The sequence below is a fragment of the Vanessa tameamea genome, chromosome Z, assembly GCF_037043105.1.
Source record: "Vanessa tameamea isolate UH-Manoa-2023 chromosome Z, ilVanTame1 primary haplotype, whole genome shotgun sequence".
Taxonomy (NCBI): Eukaryota; Metazoa; Arthropoda; class Insecta; order Lepidoptera; family Nymphalidae; genus Vanessa; species Vanessa tameamea.
The window spans coordinates 949113-972023 of NC_087341.1; the positions used below are offsets into that span (position 1 = coordinate 949113).

At 34.2% G+C, this 22911-nt stretch overlaps 1 protein-coding gene across 3 annotated transcripts in view; it reads right to left on the reverse strand.

The window, feature by feature from the left end:
• Window positions 1-10224: 10224 nt before the first annotated feature.
• LOC113403991 (homeobox protein caupolican) overlaps window positions 10225-22911 on the reverse strand; it is a 62800-nt gene continuing 50113 nt past the window's right edge. For 2 of the 3 annotated variants that reach the window (XM_026644707.2, XM_026644705.2), the window contains exons 4-5: window positions 13116-13417; window positions 10225-12658 (exon numbers count right to left, since the gene is read on the reverse strand). In XM_026644707.2, coding sequence (XP_026500492.1) covers window positions 12147-12658; window positions 13116-13417 — 814 coding nt within the window. In that variant the 3' untranslated portion in view covers window positions 10225-12146. The remainder of the gene's footprint in view (window positions 12659-13115; window positions 13418-22911) is intronic. The other variant, XM_026644706.2, reaches the window with a different exon arrangement.

Here is a 22911-nt window from a genome sequence, read left to right on the forward strand (position 1 = left end):
ATCTTTGTTCATGAGTCTATATATATAACTAAGTAGAGCCGAGATGACCCAGTGGTTAGAACGCGTGCATCTTAACCGATGATTTCGGGTTCAAACCCAGGCAGGCACCACTGAATTTACATGTGCTTAATTTGTTTATAATTCATCTCGTGCTCGGCGGTGAAGGAAAACATCGTGAGGAAACCTGCATGTGTCTAATTTCAACGAAATTCTGCCACATGTGTATTCCACCAACCCGCATTGGAGCAGCGTGGTGGAATATGCTCCATACCTTCTCCTCAACGGGAGAGGAGACCTTAGCCCAGCAGTGGGAAATTTACAGGCTGATTATGTTTATGTTTATGTAAGTATAAATATATGTTATTATTATTCAAATACAAATTACGAATATACTCTTTTCCTGCATATTGCTATTGTATTATTACAATCAAAGAAGCGTTCTATCAATAAGATGAGTAAAAAAGTAACCCAAATTGTCAAAATTTCCTACGCAATACCAATTCTAAGTCACGGAAAGCCCAAAGCTTTTGAAATCAGGTTCCCGCACTCTGGATAAAGTGATTGGTTGCAATCGCCGCTGCGCTGAATAGCCGCTTGACCGAAGACTATAAAGCAGACTCAACCCATAAACTGGTATGAGGATCGGCCAATTAAATCCCATGCGTGCTAAAAAAGATTTGTCGCAGTGACTTGTTAGGATTCTCATGATATTATTCAATTATCGCGTTACTTGTGCGTGCGTTTTATTAATAATAGCTTGACACTACTAACTTAGTCTTCTGGCAATGTGGATATTGAGCGAAAGTCGTGGGTTCAAATCCATTGAGTTGGTGTTCTTGATTCAACTTGTGTTATGCTTAAAGGGAAAGACCACAAGGAAAGTTTGATGTGGCGCATTCTGCTATCTGTGTATGTGTGTGTATTGATCGGACTATTGAATAGTTCAATGGGCTAATGTGTCTCCGAGAGCACGTTATTCTTCATCAGATCTCTTTTCAGACATGTCTGATTGCCGTCCCATTCTATGAATGTATGGAAGAGATTGCGTATGAAATTATTCATCATTGATTAGATCAGAGGTTTTTTATTTGATTTAAGTTTTTTGTTTACATCAGTATTTAATTATTAGATTTTTTCCAGCATCAAATACTTGCACTTAATAAGCTTGAAACCGCATTCGATATTTTTGCTTTATTTTGATAAATCCAGTAGGTACAATTTTTGTACGATTAAAGCTTTTAGCACATTTGATTATATTTCTCCAAACAGAATTATTAAATACTTCTGTTTTATGAATTTTATTGGAGCATATACGTGTGATCATAAAATGACGGACCCCGTGATGTCTCGGTCGTTTTTTTAGTTGTGACATTAATACCAGTAATGTGAATCAATTAGATGCATGTCCAAAATTTTAACTGCATCACGAAAAGCCACACTGCCATCGACTGACGAGTTTTAAGATTTTTAATAATGCTATCGATATCGAAAAAATATAATCGATACAAGATACAGCTTAATGAAGCGTTGCCGCTCCTAATTGTTTTAATTATAATGTACAAATTAAGACGTCGCTCGCTTCGAGCCTGTAACAAAACATAATGCAACATTATTAATTCATGAGAGTTCTGAATACGCCAGTCCGCATCACCGCTGATTGAAGCCCGGAATTAATTGCATTATGGATCAAAAAAAAAAACACCAACAAATGTATATTTGAATTTGAAATTCAAACAAAATAACATTTAGTCGGAATGACAAAACGAACTCTGGTCAGGATTGTTTTCGGAATACTAATATGGCTTAAAGAAGAAATAAAGAGTCGCATAATATTGTGTCGTATTTGTAATATGGACGTCGATAAATCATAGGGAACCGACTACAATCGTTCCGATGACATGGTATGTCCGCAAAAAATAATACAAGCCATCATTCAGATGCCCAGTAGAATTGGGTGGGAGGGACAGGGCTGAGGCTGCTTCGGATATTCCGATTATTACAAGATATATTTTGTTCATACGATTTCGATGCCGTTAATATAAGCTGTACAGTCTTTAAACGATAAATAAAATATTTTTTCATATTTAAAACCAAATGTCACAACCACCACAACACCTCAAATACTAGTTCTATTAGAGAATGTTATTTAGATATAGTTGTTTATTATTCGTAGAATTAATATTATAACGTAGGTAACTAACTGTATTTAAATAAAATGTTTATTATATTTTACTTGGTGGTAGGATTTTGTGCAAGCCCGTCTGGTTAGGTACCGTCCATCGTTGCGGTGTCGGTTTGAAGGATGAGTGAGCCAGTGTAACTACGCATAAGGGACGTAATATTTCGATTGTGACGGTTGGTGGCGCATTGATAAATAAGAAATTAAAATTAAAATTTTCTAAGCCGTTAATGTCTGTGCATAGGCTGACTTACCATTTCCAATGAAACCAAATCAATCATTGAAAAATAAAATTTATTATATTATTAAAATCCAGATTGGTTTAGATATTACTAGTAATATCCGGTACAGCGTGGTAGGAAGCTCGGTGAGCGTTGTAAAAGACACAACAACATAAAACCAAACGGACGACGCATTAATTGTGATTCATTAATTAATGACTTTATTGAAATTGTATGTATTTGGTGTATCTTTACGAGTTATTGTTAATGTACACGATCTATTCATAATAATAATTCGATGAAAGGCAATTTTTAACGATCCATAGAATGAGTTACATTTCTGAAATAGGTTTACATATATTAAATATATATTTACAATTCTATCTTAATTATGTTTTAATTAAGATTATTTTGTCATCTGCGACAGCAATTTATCTTTATTCGATCGGTTGGAATTAGGTAAATATTCAATCTTAAGTTTTGATTGAGCCGCATCGTAATAAGTCAAATTAAATAAACGTTTGAATTAAATATTTTATGTAAAAAAAAAAAACTGAAAACTTCCCTTCAATGATTTTTTTCTAATAATGAAATCTGACTCAAATTTCCAATCAAAAAAATGTATCCTCTATTTTATAATCAATCTTTTGTTCTAAAAAAAACTTTCTATCTTTCCTTCTTAGTTAGATCATTTCTGTTTTAACTTTTTTTGCATCACAACATAGATGGATAGAATTTTAAAGTAGAAGATCATTAAAAACTTTGGTTCTCAATCCTCAAAAGCCAAGCGTACGAATAATGGCCTCAATAATTCGTTTTCGTGCGTTTAAACTAAGCTTGCTCTTTTTACCTTATCATACATGACAATTTAGTAGATTACAACCACTTCATTGGATCTCAAGCTAGCGATGAACCTAAATCGAGTTGCGTGAAATAGATTAGGTTAGTTTTATTTCTGTAAGCATGTCGTCTTGAAATTGGGTATTACATGTCCGTGTGTCCGTGTGTACCGTGTGTGTGTCTGTGTATACTGCTATGAATTATGTATGTATAATTACGAGTAGTTAGTACGCTACCTAACATATCAAAAACACTTTTGACCAATTTTCTTCATCAAAAGTAGTTTTGAGTAAAATATAATTGAGGTTGGGATGTAAAAGTAATGGCGTGTAATGGTACGTCGTGACCGTTTGTAAATATAGTTTTTTATATATAAATATAATATTATTGGAGATGTCGTTACTCATATAGCAGGCTATAAAATCGTATTTCGTCTTTTTTTTTTGTTTACGAATAACAAACGGCTCAAATGACGTCACAGTAAAATGCAAAATCTAAATTGTATATTTATGTATGAACTTTAAGATTAAAATAATTTAATATTTAAATAAAAATCTCCCTTTATTACGACTACAACCCTAAAAATGTATACATTTATTTTTTAATAAAAAAAAAACATTATTTTATTTTATTATTATTTATTTTTCAGGTATGCTTGGTTTCACTAATACGATAACCACGTAGGCACAGACGTACAATTTAAATTATGCATGTTCATAATAGTTGCAACGTTTTTGCCAACCTTAGCGAATCACGACGCAGACACGAACAAAATACGATTATAAAATGTATGTTTATACAAAGTTTAATCTCTAATTTATTTATCTATTGTATTAAAAGGACATTATCATCTTATCAATATGTTTTGATATATTAATACAGCTGCATTTGTAATAAATAAATTATATAAATAACAATATAAAAGTGATATAAATCTACGTGCGCTTACGAGTGACGTGATCTTGAATACCTCGTGCTTTGACTTAAATATGTATTTTCTTTCTTAGACGAAGACCAGTTGTGGTATGAGTGACCTTGGAAGATGTTCTGAGAAAGATGCGCCTTACTCTTGAAATATTGAGACGAGACTTAAAGTGATATGCTGTTTTGATTCGTGTGTCCTTTAAATATTATAACTACTTGTCAAGAAGTCAGTATAATATACTTTATTCAATTCTGTTATTCTGCAATCGTGTTCTCCGGAGCCCGGAGTTCAAAGGCAGGCACCACTTACACACATAATTTTCATGTGCTTAATTTGTGTTTATAATTCATCTCGTGCTCGGCGGTGAAGGAAAACATCGTGAGGAAACCTGCATGTGTCTAATTTCAACGAAATTCTGCCACATGTGTTTTCAATCAATCCGCATTGGAGCAGCGTGATGGAATATGCTCCAAACCTTCTCCTCAAAGGAAGACAGGCTGCTAATGTAAAAAAAAATGTTCTGCGATGAGTTTTAAAAAAATATAGAATTATCCCTACGTATTTTATGTAAAAAGGAAAATCAATTTGTAATATATAGATACTTATAAACACGTGTTGGTGGTACCCAAGCATCCCACTCATCGGATATGCTTTCGATAAACAACAATAAAAAGTATCATTGTTTCTCCGTTTAAATGCTCAGTAAGCCAGAGGACGTACAGGCACAGGGGACATAACATAGTTCTCAAGGCTGGTAGCGCATTCTCGATGTAAGGAATAGTTTACATTTCGTACAGCGTTTGCCAATCTATCCAACTAGATCATAAAAAATACTATCTAATTATTAGGACATGTCGACAAAATTAAATGGCTTTACAATGAAGGTATGCGCTTCGATATGTCATTGGTGATTTTATATTGCTCGTTTGTACTTAGTTTGCTTTATTACCTATTATTTAATTGTTAAAATTAGTTTAAGGTATAAAGTATAGTATACACTGTCATCATCATCCTCCTGCCTTTATTCTAATTTACTTTGGGTCGGCGCAGCATGTCTTCGTCTTCCATACTTCTCTATCTGACGTCATCTCACAAGTAACAGAGACGACCTCCGTGGTCGAGTGGTGTGTACACCGGTTTTCATGGGTACGCCAATCCGAGGTCCCGGGTTCGATTCCCGGCCGAGTCGATGTAGAAAAAGTTCATTAGTTTTCTATGTTGTCTCGGGTCTGGGTGTTTGTGGTACCGTCGTTACTTCTGATTTTACATAACACAAGTGCTTTAGCTACTTACATTGGGATCAGAGTAATGTATGTGATGTTGTCCAATATTTATTTATTATTTAACATTCTTTCCAGCCATATCTTTCACACAATCCATCCATCTTTTCATTGGTCGTCTACTTCCTCTATATCCATCCACGTTCATGCTCAAGACCTTCCTCACAATTTGTTATATGTACATTTGCACCGGTGGTTGATATTCGTACGTCTTTGTGCAATTCCTTTTTAGAAAGTAGAATCAACTTTTGACTATAAATATGATATAATGTTAGAGATTTTTTATTTATTTGCCTGTATCCAGACTGAATAGTTTACCGTGTTAATTACTAAGGAATAGCAATCGTTTAGTGTAGAAGGTCGTATGTCATCAAGCCCACATTTTCCTTTTCGCGGTGTCTATCGTAAGTATTTTTTTCAAGAATTTATCAATAATTGAAAATATATCTTAAGACTTTTTGTAGTTACCAATTGGAATTCAATCTTTAGATATGATGTTTTGCAATTAGATAACCGGAATGATTTTTGCAAAGTTAAGGCCAAACGATACTCGTCAGGATTTCAAATCAAATCAATCGACTTGAAATGTTTATTGCGAAGATTTTCGCAAGTGTTTTTATAGTTGAGCGTTACCATCGTGTAGGGATGAGGATTTTATTGAAATCGACTGGCAAGAAACCCAGTTGATAATACAAAAAATAGCAATTAATTAATTCGAAGTCCAGCAATTATGAATTCCATGCATTTTTTTTCGACGAATTTTTTTTTCTAACTGATAAAAATCGACGTCTGTTTTGTAGACTTTTTGTTCTGTGTATATTGCCTAAAAATATATTACAAACGAATTATACTAAAACTTGATCAATTTGTATTTTTATTACATATATTGTATTTTAAATGATATTAATGTGGGAGAAGTTTTAGCATATTTAAAAGTATGCACACATTCCCCTGACGGTCCCGACTCATTGTTTGCATCAAAAGAAAGAGCAAAACACCATTCAAGATGGAGATGTCCAATATTTTAGATCGCATAGCATTCGCCGGTACGGAATCGGAATTCCTTACTCAAGGATTCCCGCGGTAATCGACTGAAAAACAGTCTATATATTATTCAATTATAGAGTTCACAATGCAACGTAATCGTCCCAACAAAGACCGTATCGAGACGTTCAGACAACGTTTTAGTAAGCAAGTATGCAATAGATAACAGTATTTTATACTAATTCCACAAACATAAGCATAACTTACAAATTTTCGAACGTGTAAAGTCGGAATGATACTGTAGGAGCCTCCAGCGACATGTGTGCTGTGGAAATTATGAGCAATCAAGTCCTTTATTGTGATATTGACTCTTGCCCGTCATCGGCTATTAAGATTTCTTTGTTACAGAAACATGTTGGACTATTTACACAACACGTCGTTCGGACACTTTTTTTTAGAAATAAATCCGACCTTTATTGAGTTTCGGTCAGCGTTCAAATGAATAAAATGTTCAAGTCACTAGCGACGTTAGATTTGCTTTTAATATGAAACGTTCGATGGCTTTATTATGAGTGAATGACGGACGAATGGTACGGAGTGGTGGTAACAATACCAGCATCTCGAGGTGACAATGACACGTGATTGCTGTGTGAGAGTTTGTAATTGAAATGAGAACTTAAACATGTAAGAATGAGTCATCATCTAAAAATGCTGATTGGCCTTCGAAGCCTCATTCATATTGCACGGATTCGATCAATGGCGGCCAACACTCAAATAATGTACCAACAGTCATCGGCTTGTTTTTCGAAGATATAATTTCCCACGGCTCAGTCACCGCTCTTGTAAGTTCTTTAGCCGTGTTGTATAAACCGAGATACAAGATTTCAAGATATTCGATACAGAAAACAGCTACTTAGAAATCATTGGATCTATTTACGTATGAAATCTTATACTGCATTCTTAAATATGCTTCGAAGAGAGTTGTGTTTATTTCAAAGATATAGAGAGATATGTTTGGTATAAAAAATATGCAAAGATTAATAATAAAATAGTATGCTGTCATTTTGTATTGTAGGCGTATCGCGACTTTAAATGCATTTCTAAACATGACAATAGTTTTTAGTTTATTCATAAATGAATCATTGCCTCGGATTAATATGATTCGGTAGTTGAAATAATAAACATATTTTACTAAGTTCGTAAAGGTCTATTCGGTCACGAAGGCTTACCCTCCACCTTTAATTATAAGTTTAGATAATATTAATTTTATAATTACATTTGTATTTGCTGTCTGTACTGTTAGTCTTGTCACGCACACACGGGCGGGTAGGCCATCCTGTAAGGACGAGCGTCACTCACACCAATGCACGCCGTTAATAATTTAACGTGGAAGGGCGCGCCTTCGTCAGTGAATAACCATAGTCGAAATGAATTGTTCGTCCATGTGTCCCGTCATTGCGTACAAGCAGTTGAAAGAATCACAAATTAATGTATGTACGGTACATGTGTAAATTTGTGTAAGAAATGATAAAAATACACGTTTAATGAAGCGGACACGTAACGCCCATTAAATTACTATTATTTTATTTAACTATGTAACTAAGAAGAGTCGAGATGGCCTAGTAGTTAGAACAAGTACATCTTAATCGATGATTGCGAGTTCAAACCCAGGCAAGCATTCTTGATTTGTGTTTATAATTCATCTTTGTCTTTGAAAACATCGTGAGGAAACCTGCATGTATAAGTTTAATTTCAACGAAATTGTGCCACGTGTGAATTCTCCAACCCGCATTGGAGCAGCGTGGTGGAATATGCTCCTAACCTTCTCCTCAAAGGGAGAGGAGGTCTTAGCCCAGCAGTGGGAAATTTACAGGCTGTATATGTTGTATGTAACTAAGAATATTATAATTTATGAAGTTTTGTCATTTAATATCAAGAATAAAATACACTCCACCGTAAATGTATGTAAATGTCCCACTCCTGGGATAAAATATAGTCAGGGTGAATTTATTGTTTAGTGCTGATCAGGAGATTAATTATAAACATAAATTTTCGACATGAAACCTCATTGGTGCCGCTTTGAGCTCGCAATCCTCGTTTACTATTCCTTTAGTCTAACTACATAGCCATATAAGATCACTGGACATAATTATTTGTCCATACAAATACCTAAATTTTGATTCAGTATAGTCATTCACTGTGAAAAAGAGTTATTCATTTGTTACAAATGTAATTACATATCGTATGCTGAAAGGAAGAAAAGCTAAAGCGCCAAATGGTTATTTTGGAAAACGAGGATTAAAGTTTTTAGTTTAAATCTCATTATTGAAAGTAGCATTTTGCGGCTTTAGTGTTTTCTCATTACCGATAACGTTATAGTTAATGTTTAAATTTACATCGTAAGTTCATTAATGTCTGTATTGTAATTACTTAACTTTTAGCAAGTATGCGTTGTGTTTTTCTTCACATATGTCGCCATCTTGAAAATTTAATATTAAACGTATAGATATTATTGAGAAAATGCATATATTTGAGTTCAATGTAGTATTAATAAATCTAATATATACTCGAATGAATTGTAAATAATCGCTTTCCTTCTTTATAACTTATAAATCAATCATTAAAATCATACTATCGTTAAAACAGGACGGACGAAGGCTGAGCAGTTCTGATGAATTCCAGTATAATTCCATCACGCCCTTCAACACTATCACAGGCCGAGTTTCACACGATTTGTTTATTTATATAACAAATGCCTTTCATCTGCTCTACGTGACCAAATATTATTTATGATCGAATTGATGTGTATTCAATGAATATTGTCTCGACGAATTAAAGTATATTTTGTCACGGTACATTCATCCGAATATGTTTAATGTAATTATATTAATAAGGAAAGTAGCATTGTTTGTTTGTAACTTATGTAAATAATATTGTAACTTATATACATATATATATATGACATATGAATTATGGAATTTACGGAGATGATATTTCTATTAAGTACTAGATATTTCTATATATAAGATTTGGTGTCAATTAAGCTTTAGTAAGGATTTATCCAAACGATTTGTTTGTTCTTATATCAACAGACAGAGTTGGGCGATATTGCAAGTGACGCTCGACATATCAGTCCTGTTGACGTCAGCCGGACAGTCACATCAAAGGTGAGCTATGATTTATATGTATTTGTTAGTCGGCTTAGTTATAAGTGGGAAAATTTGTGTATTCTCATAATAAATAGTCGAAGCAAACCCGACTTTGATGTCTAATTGGGCACAAGGAATTTACTTAGACGATATAATTGACGACTGATTTACAGCGGCAGAACCAAGGATACAAGCAGTAATTACTAATATTTCCATGCGACTCCTCATCCTGTTGTTATAATGTCCGAGTTTACAATATTTTATTTGTACGACAGTACTTGGAACTATTTTAATTGATTTAATTTATTTGATGTATATGCGAATGGAAATTGACTCTAAGCTGGGCTCTTTGAGTCTTCAAATTTTTTGAGATTGCCCGTTTTAGAATATCTTATTTAATCAAACAAGTTACTAACTTTGATTTTTGATATAAGATTAGTTTTAGCTGGAGATGAATTAAGTACGCTGTCGCCTTAATTTTAGAGATATGTAGTATATTAAAATAACTTAATAATAATGGAAATTGAGAAATCAAATAACATTTGTGTTGTAGCTGTTTTATGATTTAATATTACAAGATACAGCCTTGTTCTTAACTAATAACATATCATGTGGAGGTTCGAGGTTCGACGACAATGAAAATCTGTTATTATTTCTGTATTAAATTTTATTGCATCTATTCACACATCTTTCGGAAGAACGGTTGAAGACATTGAAGCTAACAAAATACAATTACAAACAATATATATCCTAAATAACTTAATTTGCGAAGGTATCAGGATTCGTATAATAGTTAACATTGAAATAAACGTAAAACGTCGATTAATACTCGATATTATTCTAACACACAGAACTATCATTGTTATACGTAACGGAGAGGAAAGTAACTTCATCATACCCCATATTATCGTGCAACACTAAGAGCATTACGGCTGTCTACACTTGCACGTCAGTCATTGTAACTCGGTGCTTTGCACAAATCTTTACACTGAAATGATTGTGGTGTACCAATCGTGGATCCTAAATGATCCTATTCCTGTAAGTCTTATTATAATTCACGACGCGACATCGATGCGACTGTGTCACGATGTCCAGTAATAACTGAGGTACAGCTTCGTATGTTATTTTGTGATTTAATTATACAAATGTCGTGACGGTTGAAGTGTTATGGTGCAAGTGCGGACATACGTTTTATAACCTCTTCCCGTCTTCCGCCGTTTTTTATATACATCAAAAGGATTGCTAATACAGAAAAATTATTGCGTTTACTTTTCTTAAATATTTATGTTACCAGTATATACTTACAACAGTGACGTATGTATGTACAAAATTATAGACTCAATTTTGGACTTTCAGTCTCTACATTATTGAAAAAAAAAAAAAAAAACATATTTTACAGTGTCGGGAACAAACCGTGATTATACCTATACAATATTTTGTTACAAATATACAAGGTCAATTGTATTTTTTTTTTTTTTTTCAGGACAAACTGGTCTATGACAACTTTAAATATTCGTTGATATTTATATTATAAGAACAATTATACGGTATTCGTTTTAAAAGTAGATTTTTACAATGTTTTAGTACTCGCTATTAATCTCTTACATTTATTGAGTGCGATGCTGTATCTAAATTTATTCACAATACAATACTCGCTATTGCTTTACTCCGCTAACATTTTGCTTCGTGAAAAATTCAAACGATGACGAAATGCGAATTCGAATCATCAATAATAACTATCATAATAAATGATTTATTTATAGTAAACAATTTCGGATTATTAATTAAATTTTCATATATTTATTTGTTCCAAAGGAGATTCAATACGCCAGATAAAACTGATTTCGTAGCTAAAAAATTACTTATAAATTAAAATGCTTCCTTCTATAATGACATTTTTAATTATATGTTTATCATAGACGGTCATAGTCTTCTGACTAGAAATGAATCTATACAGATGTCTCACAATCTGCCATCAGTATTTCTTATATTAAAATAGTACATTAAACGAAACGAAATATGTTACAGCTACTGACCTCTTACCAATAAATATTAAAATTCGAATCGTTAGATATTTACCAAACTATCAAACAAGAGATAAACTGGACGTAATTAGGCACTAAATATAAGGAGAACGTTTCGAAAAAAATAATAATTTACACTCTACAAATGAAATAATAGTCTAAAAGTGTCGTTTACCTAGAGGAAACATAACACATATTAATACCTATTTTTTTTATTAAATCACTTCGTTTAACCACTTCCAGTAATAACTACGCAACGTGTCGCAAGGTCCAACTCGTAATAGCACCTAGTATTGTCGGTCGGTCGGCGCGGGCGCAGCGTCGACGTAAGCGAGATGTCAACCTCACGTGTCCACTATCACAAATCTAAGCTTCTCTACCGGTGCATAAATTATTTATTATCACGTATATACGTATGTATATATATATATTTATATTTATAGGTCGATATTTACAGACGTGATGCCGTCAAAGCCGTTGCGGCGCTCGTCGGCCGAGATCGTGATTATTGTCGGTGCGCCAGCGGCGGGCGAAGAGCAGGCGGTCAGGCGCGGGAGGGAGGCGGCGGCTCGGCAAGCGACGAGGTCGAGGACGAGGACGGGGAGGGAGCGGGGGGAGCAGGCGCGGGTGCAGCAAGAGCGAGGGAGCGCGAGTACTCCAGTAGCGCGTCAGCGGGATGAGTCGGCGGATAGAGGCCTCGGTATAGTTCTGGTCGGCTGTAGGGGTGTGCGAGCCGGGCCGCTGCCGCTGCTGCCGCAGACTGGTAGAAAGCAGATGCAGCCGATGGTGGTGCTGGCGCTTCCCCATCTTTGCTGGCCATGTCAGCGAGTGACCATATTCTGGGCTTAGCTGAGGCTGGTGTACTTCCAGGTGGTGCGCGCGACGGTAAATGCTGGTATGCTGGGTGAATAGGTCTTTCGTATGGCTCAGGCGATTCCGGTCCACTATCTGCACGTGATTCTGACCATTCAGATTCTGTTCGTTGCCCCAAAAGGTCTAGCCTTTGCTGAGGTCTATCGCCGTCCTCACTGGATCCTGTGCCGGAGTCTTTTCCATCTATAAAAAATATTTTAAATTAAAAACATTGAAATATAACATCTTATACTTGAGCCGAGATGGCCCAGTGGTAAGAACGCGTGCATCTTAACCGATGATTGCGAGTTCTAACCCAAGCAAGCACCACTGAATTTTTATGTGATTAATTTGTGTTTTTATAATTCATCTCGTGCTCGGCAGTGAAGGAAAACATCGTGAGGAATCCTGCCTGTGTCTAATTTCAATGAAAATCCGGCTACATGTGTATCCACCAATCCGCATTGGTGCAGTGTGGTGAAATATGATCCAAACCTTCTCCTCAAAGGGAGAAGAAGCCTTAACCCAGCAGTGGGAAATTTACAGGCTGTTAATGTAATTAATGTAATCTTATACTTAAAATTCTGTTATATTTCATACACTTAGGATTAAATGAATATAACAAAATTGTGTTTACTATATATCTAAAGGGGAAACCTACCCAAAGCATCTTTTCCGTCATTACTTTTGTGGTCATCATCATCATTATTATTGTCATCATCATCAACCCTGTTTCTCGGCTCCCAGGTCATCTTATTCTCCTTCTTGAGGCGTCGGCGCGCATTAGCGAACCATGTGGACACTTGTGTGAGAGTCATCTTCGTGATGATAGCTAGCATTATCTTTTCGCCTTTAGTCGGGTACGGATTTTTCTTATGCTCATTAAGCCATGCTTTTAGCGTGCTTGTGGTTTCTCGGGTGGCATTTTTTCTCCTTGCGCCGTTCAAATCCATTCCGTATCTGCTGACAAACGATCTCATTAGAAATGTCTATTTATTAATAAAAAAAATAATAATTTACCAAGAATAATAAATAGGAAACATTAATTTCAAATTAAACAATAAACAATGCAGAGCTTTATAGCAAAAAAGATTTGTTGATCTGTTTAGTAAATGGAAGCACGTTCATTAACATTACGTGATCATCAAACCACAATTATTTAGCATCTAGACGACGCAGCGTAACTAAAGTTTAAGGTGGTCACAAGCGTAAATGGCGTAGTCCGATTTGGAAGAGATTTGAGATAACTTGGGTCGTGACCGCCCTCCGCACGCCTCGCCCTCCCACCGGCGGGCCAATGAAAGCGCCATGATAATTGAAATCGAGATAAGCCATCGGCTGCTGTCCTGGCGTTAAGCTGCAGCTTATCTGTTAGCCCCGTACGCATTCGCTCGCAGACCACGCACCCATATACCGACTATCTTTATTACGATGCAAAGCCCGTATCATTATTCTATTAAGATTAATGTACACGATGAAGGAAATCGCTCGAATTACACTTTTTGAGAAATTGATTAAGTGAAAACGAATGAGACGAAAGATGCGAACGTAACTTTTTTATCCGTCTCGGAACATGATTGAACGTCTTAGTCGCAATGATTTAATGTAATATAACGCTCCATAAATAAGAAGTTAATTAACAAAGCGATTACTGGTTTAAGACATTATTCCACGGTTCGTTTGAATTTTATATTACTCGGTGAAGATTAGCGCAAACACTGCCGTCCATATGCCGCCAATGCAGCATTGTTTGTAGCCGAGAAGGGTGGAAAATAGGGATGAGTACTATGGGAAATTAATAAAACTGTCACTTAAATCGCAGAAGTGACAGGCTGCGCCCCTCGCCTCGAAGCACTGCACGCGACTGTGGGCTCTGTCGGGTAGACATAACGACGTATTTCCAAAATTCGATCGGACGAAATGAACTCGGCCTCTTTTGTTAAGTTTGTTGTTGACTTAATTCTCGCCCTCCATCGGATGAGATACTCGTAAATAAATATGGAATGGTATATCTTTTTCGTTGGTGCTCCATTATCAAGTGGCCGGATTTAATAAGCCTCAGCCATCGAACCGCGACAGACGTTTTAACGTTAACAGTAATTAAAACGGCGGGTGCTATACGATGGTTTCTGGATAAAACAACGCTCGAGCTTCACTTAATGACTCACGGGCTATGAATGAACTAACATTCACAGAATTGAAACGACAATGCTAAAGTGGAGCGACGGAGCTTAGGCGTATTCCACAAACAAAAAAACCTTCATTTATCCACGGCGTGCCACTTTCATGGCATCCGCGCTCGCGGGGATGGCTCGGCTTTATTTTTTTATTATTTCGCCTTCAGGGGGTGTTTCACCCTCGCCCCTATGCCTTCAATTAAACGTCTATGTAGCTCGCCACCTCTCGCTTCCTACTTGAAGTCATAAAAATGAGATAAACATAAAAATATCATTCTCACCTATCGCTGTTATTGCGAAATCCACGCGCTACGGTCTCAATGATCTGAACGACACACGGAACGGATCGGTCGTGGGGGAAATGTTGAGGAAAAACTTGAGAATTTAAAGGTCGCTTTGTTTTGTTATCATTGTTTAATGAGTTTTAGTAATACTTTCTATATAATATGTTGCTTACATTGCAAATATCTTAGTAATTACTTTTGGTAATTGCATGAACGATCCATTTATAATTATCAATAAGATTTACATTTTGAAAAGTTCAAACGTCAATCAAATTGAAAAAAGAACAGTTCTGTTATCAATTGCGTGTTTTTTTTTTTATATTTTCCTATCATTCTAAATTAATACCAACAAAGACAATGTTATATCATGAAAAAAGTGTTTGCAAGAACTCGTGTCGTACAAAAAGTGTAGAATTATTTTGTATTTTTTAGTAAAATTAAGTGTTAAACAGAAAATATTTTATACTTTCCGCGAGAATTTTTTTGTTTAAGAAAGAACGAATAAGAAAGACGTTATAAATTTAAATTGAACACGCTAGTATCAAGTTTTCATACGAGGAATATAATTAGGTTGTCGTGAATTGGACAAGTGTGTTTACTCGTGATCAAAATGGATTAATTTTTTTAGCTACGCGTAGATACAGAGTTACTGGTTATGATTTTATTATTTAACTGTAACTGTTTCATTGGTCTCGTAATTAAATTGTTTGGTTACTTCTTAAAGTCACGAATTCGAATTTAGGACGCTTATCTAAAAAAAATAGATTATTGTAAACCGAATAATCATAAGGGTCTTGTTAAGCACAATAAAGTATTCGTTCTGCACCCGGTCTATTTTGTAAAATAAGCATATAAAACATTGCAATATCACAACAACGGAAAGTATTAACGACTACGACTATTAACAAAAACTTAATTACATTATATTTAAAAAGTACATATAATCTAAATAATAATTTAATATAAAAATATATGAAAGGTAGCTCCCATTTAAATATAACGGTTATATATAATAACTATCAAAAAGTTTATTGTTATATATTTAAATCGACCAGTTTTTTACCAAGTTAAAGTTGTTGTGGTAATTTCTAGACTGTGATAGAAGACTGTATCAACAATGCGCGGCGAAACGTGAAGTTTATTTGTTTTATCACCTTTAGCATTTTGTTTTTGTATCCGAGAAAAAAAACGCTTTAATGTGATAATACTGAGAAGTAACGCAAATAAAACAACCTTTAAATACTAATAGATGTAAACAATATCTTAGAAATAGTATTCATTAATGTTTGAGAAAACAAAAGGTCGAGCATATTACTCCGTTTCCTGGTCCAATCATCAGCTCAATGTTACCAAGTTATTGTCACCTAAATTTCATAGTCTTAAATCAATATGAAATCGTTGTTATAAATGAGTTGCTAACTACGTATTGTACAATACGGTCGTGCGTTTATATGAAAGTCTGACTGACTATTAGTTTGTTTCTTGAAAACTGAAATTGATGAACGACGATCTTGACGGATTGTTTGGAGAAAATAATTTGGAGAGCACTCACAGTCACGTTCCTACTGCACCAACATGCTTATTGATTAAGCTTATAACAAAAACCGTGACAAGAATTTATTTATGTAGCTATCCTATAGCTGAAGATTGTGGGTTCAAACCAGGGCTGATGCGAGCATCGAATGAATATCCACCGAACCACATTCAAGCAGTGCGTTTGATTAAGCGAGGGTCTATCATAGCTTTGTTGGTATCGTGGATAGATAAAGCTGCTAATTCTGAGATCCTGAGTAAACCTCAGGTTGTTCTTATTAAAAGTTATTTAGATTTTCAGCCAAAAAATTCTCAGTAGCAGCCGGTGTCTGTTTGGGCACACACTTGGGCATGCATTGTGTTATATGCCCTTCATAGTTGGCTAGGCTACCTTGAGATTGTCCGCCATGGGAAGCCACGCCATCAGTCAGGAGGACCAGGTCATCATCATCACTATTTGATAAATACTAAGCTTTTGACATTGATTTTACCATGCACTTGGATCAAAATAGATAAAAACAACAATTTTCTTTATTCATTAATAAATATTATATTATATTAGATATTCTGTATTGAACACTTTTATAACGGAAAATAAATGGAATAGTCAATAAATGTGCGTCTATTTGCAGTGACCACATGAACGTAGCTGCGGACAAATTACAATAATAAATATAATTTGTCAAACGACTTTCAACTTTATGCAGATGATATTAAATGTGTAGTTGGCGAAACATGACTTGAGTCGTAAGTGGCAAGTGGTGGAATTCAGCCTCGAGGCACTGTAATACAAGCTCGTTTCGATGTGAAGATAACGCAATTTGAACTAAATTCCAATATGATAAGATTTAGTTTTGACAAATTACAAGTTCTAGGTGACTTTCTGTATCAATGTTTGAAAAGGGAAACCAATAGAAACTCTGAGCATTGTTTATTTAATGCTGACGTTTTCTATTGTCTCTGTAAAGTCTGGATGTCATCTCCTTACATTCCAACTCTTCGATGGTGAGGGATCTGCTGATCGTAACCTATTGTTTATGCGAAAACAATCTAACTTACTTCTACACTTTTCAAATACATATAACGTTGCTAGTTATATAAAAATATCAAAAATGAAGTTGAATAATATACTTCCCTCAATTTTACAGTCCGGGAATGTTTTCTTAAAATTTAAAATGAACTCAACTTTTAATTAAAAACTAATTTCTTTTAAAACTGGCTTCGTTAGAGAGTTCTGTTTTCGTATCTCCGGGTAGCGTATATCACTGGTTTTATTTCAGAAAACTTTCCCCAAAATCGGTTCAGTAGTTAAAAAGTAATGGTTACCCTAAGATTGATTCTTGTACGTTGTAGGATGTATACTTTGATATTAAAAGTAGTGAATTATAAAACTTTGATTTGCCTTGACTTGAGATCTATTTCATTACACATTTATTTATTCAATAAATTTATTTATATTCAAAGTTTATAGAATGAAAAACTTTTCGTTCTGCTTATTATTAAATAACTAAAAATTTTCAACAATCTTTCGAAGCTTCGCTTCAGTAGTTTATTTATGTTCAATGAAGTTTATTCAGAATTTATATTATGTTATTTTAGTTTGATATGTTGAATTGTAGGTTGTATAAATAATATGGTTCGAGAGACGTCCAGGGTATATTTATATTGAGTTTAAAGGAATGTATATCCAATGCACATCATAATAAAATCTTAAAGAATATAAGTTGTTAAATTTTATTTGTTATTCATTATTTCTAGTAAATATTAACCGTTCGTATATATTTGATTAGATTCAAGTGTGATACTTAAGGATATCTTAAACATCATAAATATAATACTTTATATCATTCGTTTTGATGAATAACTATTCTTTAATCTTACATCTTTGTAGTAGTGCATTTGTATATGTTTTGTTAATTGTTAAAGCTTAAAAATATCACAATAGGAAACTAACATTTATCATTTTTAAAATTATATTTTGTCAAATTAAACGCATATATATAAGCTATTTTTATATAATAAATCACGTAATCATCACAAAGCTTCTAAAATTACCCATAATGTGTTTTCCAATAGAAAAAAGAGCATGCAATTAAAAACGCTGCCGGCGATAAAAGTCATGGCGACACATTGTGTCATTTAGCACAAATGAAAAAGATACGAACAAGTTCAATGTAACTGTACACCTTCTAGTACCGAGTGCCGCATTGCCGACTCACGTAGGCAGAACGAAACCGCCCCAGCATATTGGGTTACCCTTACAATTTGAAATTACCATTGACATCGTCGGCACCCATATAAAACTACACGACAAGATATTTTGTGAGGTAATAGACGTACACCTTTTCCTTCCACTCCAACGGGTTTATCAGTCCGATGACACACGGCCTATGAAATTAAAGACTCGTCCTAACTGTCGTTGACAGCCCCGTGTTAAGAATTTGTCGGAGATCGTAAAGAAGATCGAGTTACTTGTTCGACTAGACATCATGTTACGAGACCGTCTATGGTGAAAATCTAAATGCTATTTTTTAATCATCGACTCGGAAAAAAGTCCCTTCGACTAACCGAACCGATACAACAGCGAACATACTTTCCTAAAACGAATAACTCACATTGCCTTTCAGGCGACAATAAATAATTCGGTTCGTAAAAATGGTATCCGATAAAGCTAATTATTCGTCGTCGTAATATCGAAATGAGCTCACGCAAAGGCCAATCTCGGGTTATGGGGGAGGTTTAAAAGGCAGTACACAGGTAGTAAATATTGTCGGGTAGATATCGCGGTTTGGGCGCGCCGCACAAAATCACATTACGAGCCAACGACGCGCTGTTACGGCCCACCGCACGAGTACGTGGCCCGTATATGATACACACGACTTATGGGCCACTCATACCCTTAGTAGTAGATTGTAATACGAACCTGTAATCCGTACAACATTTTCGGACGCATGTAAATGGGCCAATGGGTAAGTTGGTACGTTTTTGAGAAGGGCGTGTTATCAGGACTGGGCGGCGCGTATTTCGTGCGAAGCCAAGCGTTAACCCACCACCGGCTGTCAACACCCATACTGGTTTTTATTTTAAGGGTGTCTCTTTGTTATTCGGTACGATTTCCGTGTGTGTTGCGTGTGTAAACGAAATTCCCTTTCGTTATCAATAATGTGTTGTGTTAACTGAGCTGCACGCGTAAATACTCTACAATTTAAACAATTGTTCGTTTTTTATAGATGACATTCTTGATTATGGCTTTTAGCGTACACGTTTTATTATTCTATTAGCGAACACGTAAACAATAAAACGTAATACGTATATATTTACCGTTTGTTTGACATTTTTCTTTTGATCGACGTAGCGTTTTGGTTTTATCGAATTAAAATATATATACAAACATTCATTGGGCCATATTTTATTTATTGCGAATTTGTTATTATAGTATAAATCAAACCCATTCAACTACCATCTTACATAACAGAGATGTATAATTTAAATAATAAAACTGCTATTAAATTGCATCTCATCTGATATTGTCTGTAAGGCCCCTTATTTCGCGAATCAATATTAATATCGTTCACCTATTTAAGCGTTCATAATACAGAGAGTATTAGATAGTTTCAGTGAAAGCTAAACGAGATGATATCGACTTCGAGAAAACAGGACATAAAAAGATACGTAAGATGAAAAAGTAGCTAGCGTTAATAATAAATCTTCTGTTATATTGGAAATGAGAAATTAACTCTGTATGTCTGTCTGCTACGAACACCTAACACACGAGCGATACCGCGGTCAAAAACGAATCGATTATAAAAATAAAACATAAAACAATCTGTGTGTTCCGATTAACGAAAACAAGAAACATCTCTGTTACATTATCTGTGGCAAATTATTTTTCTGTTTAACTCGCATTTGACCTCAGGAGTGATAAAGATGTCTACTATACATATATAGAACATTAATTAATTTAACAATAACAGAGTTTGATAATAATGCGGTAGGTACAGCGCTCAATGATTACGCGTTACGAGCAATGTCCACATGAGTGTTTAATTATTGTCTTTACATATAAATTAAACGTAATATCAAGCGAGCCAATGAGTGCAACGGATCTGTTGTAGTGCAGTTATTTTTATTGTATGGTTTTGACATTTCGAATGAAAATAATTCGTTAATTACAGATATAAAAAATATATTATTGTTATTTATTAAATGGAAAGCAAAGTAAATTAATTTAAATGTTTTCTTATAAGCACAAGCAATGTGTAGATCAATCGTTATTTTATATTTAAAACATGAAATCATTAGCAGTTGTAAACTGACTAAATACTGATCGCTCATTGGTCGCGTATTACGTCATCAGCTGCCAACAACCAATGATCATTCAGATAAAACTCAAATTAGTTAACTTTACTTTGATAGGCGTTTTAGTATCTAGCTAATTAAACTAAAAGCTTATAGTTACAACCGTTCGAATAATAAACACAATTTGAAATTTTCGAACACTATTTTTTTAATTTCGTAACTGCTAATAAGGCAAAGGTTTAATTAAAACAAAATCGGTTAATATTGCTAGTTTATTCGCGTGTAAATAAAGCCTTTCAATAGCTACATACAGTGTTTGAAGCGGCTTGTAAATTCAATTAATCTCTTTAGTTTAATCAACAATGTATTAATTTTTATCTCATAACGGTTCTTTGTTTTACGTTCACAGGGATCAAAAAACGGTTAGGTTAACAAACCACATGTTTTAATGCTATACAGTGCTACGAATCAGTATCACCTAGCTCTAAGCTGTCTCGTTAATAATTTATCGACTAAACTAAATTTAGAAATGAGGGTATTTGTGTTTTTACTATAGGCAACACTTACTGGTCTCAGGTCAAGTTAATTTATTTTCGAATGCATATGTGTTCGGTATTTTAAGCTACGAATTGACATTGACCGATAATTTCCTCTCTATAACATCGAAATAGATATCGATTTTAGCCAAATTTGCAGTTCAATTTTAGTAAAACGTTATTCTTTTCCGTGTTAGTGCCAATTTGTTAAACTGTAAGATATTTAGATATTTTTTGGGTGTATTTGGTTTATACTTTTTTTACAATAGGTATAAAGTTGAGTTTAAAATTACACTTCCAACAAAATGCTCATTGAATATACACAGATTGTCTGCTCTTATCCAGTTTTAACATTATTTAAACAGTAATATAGTAATTTTCAATGAGAGGAAGACTAGCAAAATATAATAAATCCTCATCTCAACGCTTAGGTGAACTGTTTGAAAATCTAACAAGGGACGAAACATTGTCTCGGGCATATTATGTAACCTTATATCGCTGAAGAAAATAAACACGCGCTGTAAGTATTGTTGCACTGTGGTGGTCGACAGGCTTTACTAACGCCTTCTTTGCAATTGAAAAAAAAATATAATTTCACCGCAGTCGCTTAGTAATTGCAATCAGTTTACCGATATAATCCATCAAATTTAATCTGATCATTTTTTTATTGTATTACCATAATAACAATGGTAGTTTTTTTAACCCTATAAATATGGCATGCGAAAATGCATCGGTTATCTGTGGAATGGCTTTCATTAGATAAATATATTATATGATTTTAGCGATGCGATTCAATGTATACGATGTATAATTAAATAATTTCATTATTTGCCTCGACTTCAAAAACATATAAAGCTGATACGTTATAAATAAAAGCGTGTGTTTGATTTAAAGTTTTATAAATATAATCAAGACAAATATCCATTCGGATATAAAAATATGTTTATAAAAATATTTGCAGATAAAAATGATGTTTAATGCGTTTCGCTGTGTGTTCAACGGCTACTTATGTATACGAATAAGGTTTTTTATGGCTCATAACAATTTTAATAATAAAAGAATCGTTGACGATCCTGTAAGTACAACTCTTGGTTTCATTAGTAAACAATCTCTTGATATTTGTTCATTAATTAAATTATTTATTATAAAATAAACAATGCAGTTCCGTTTTTATTAATCACGTATTTATGTAATATAACTCTATTAAAATATATTCTATTGTATATGTCAACGGCAAAATCAATTCTCAGGCCTTAAAAATTGGATTTACGAGTATATCAGATATTTGAAGCAGTCATTGCTACTTTTTAGATATGTCATTGTTTGTTTCATGTTTTTGTTGGGTATTATATTTTTCTGTTCATATCATCAACTAAGATTTTGAATTAAGAATCGAACGTGTCTTCTTTATCAAGCGTGACATTTTAGGTCAAAGCACAGATTTGTATATAAAACAAAAACAATATAAACAAAACATATCGTGGTACTTTATGAATCAAATATATTCAGAGACTGTGTATTGTTAAAGAAGTTGCGATGCGAGAAACAATAATAATCACAATGAATTGTATTATCTCCAAAAATATTGAAAATATCATCTCGACGGGTTAGGTGGAACTGATCCAAAA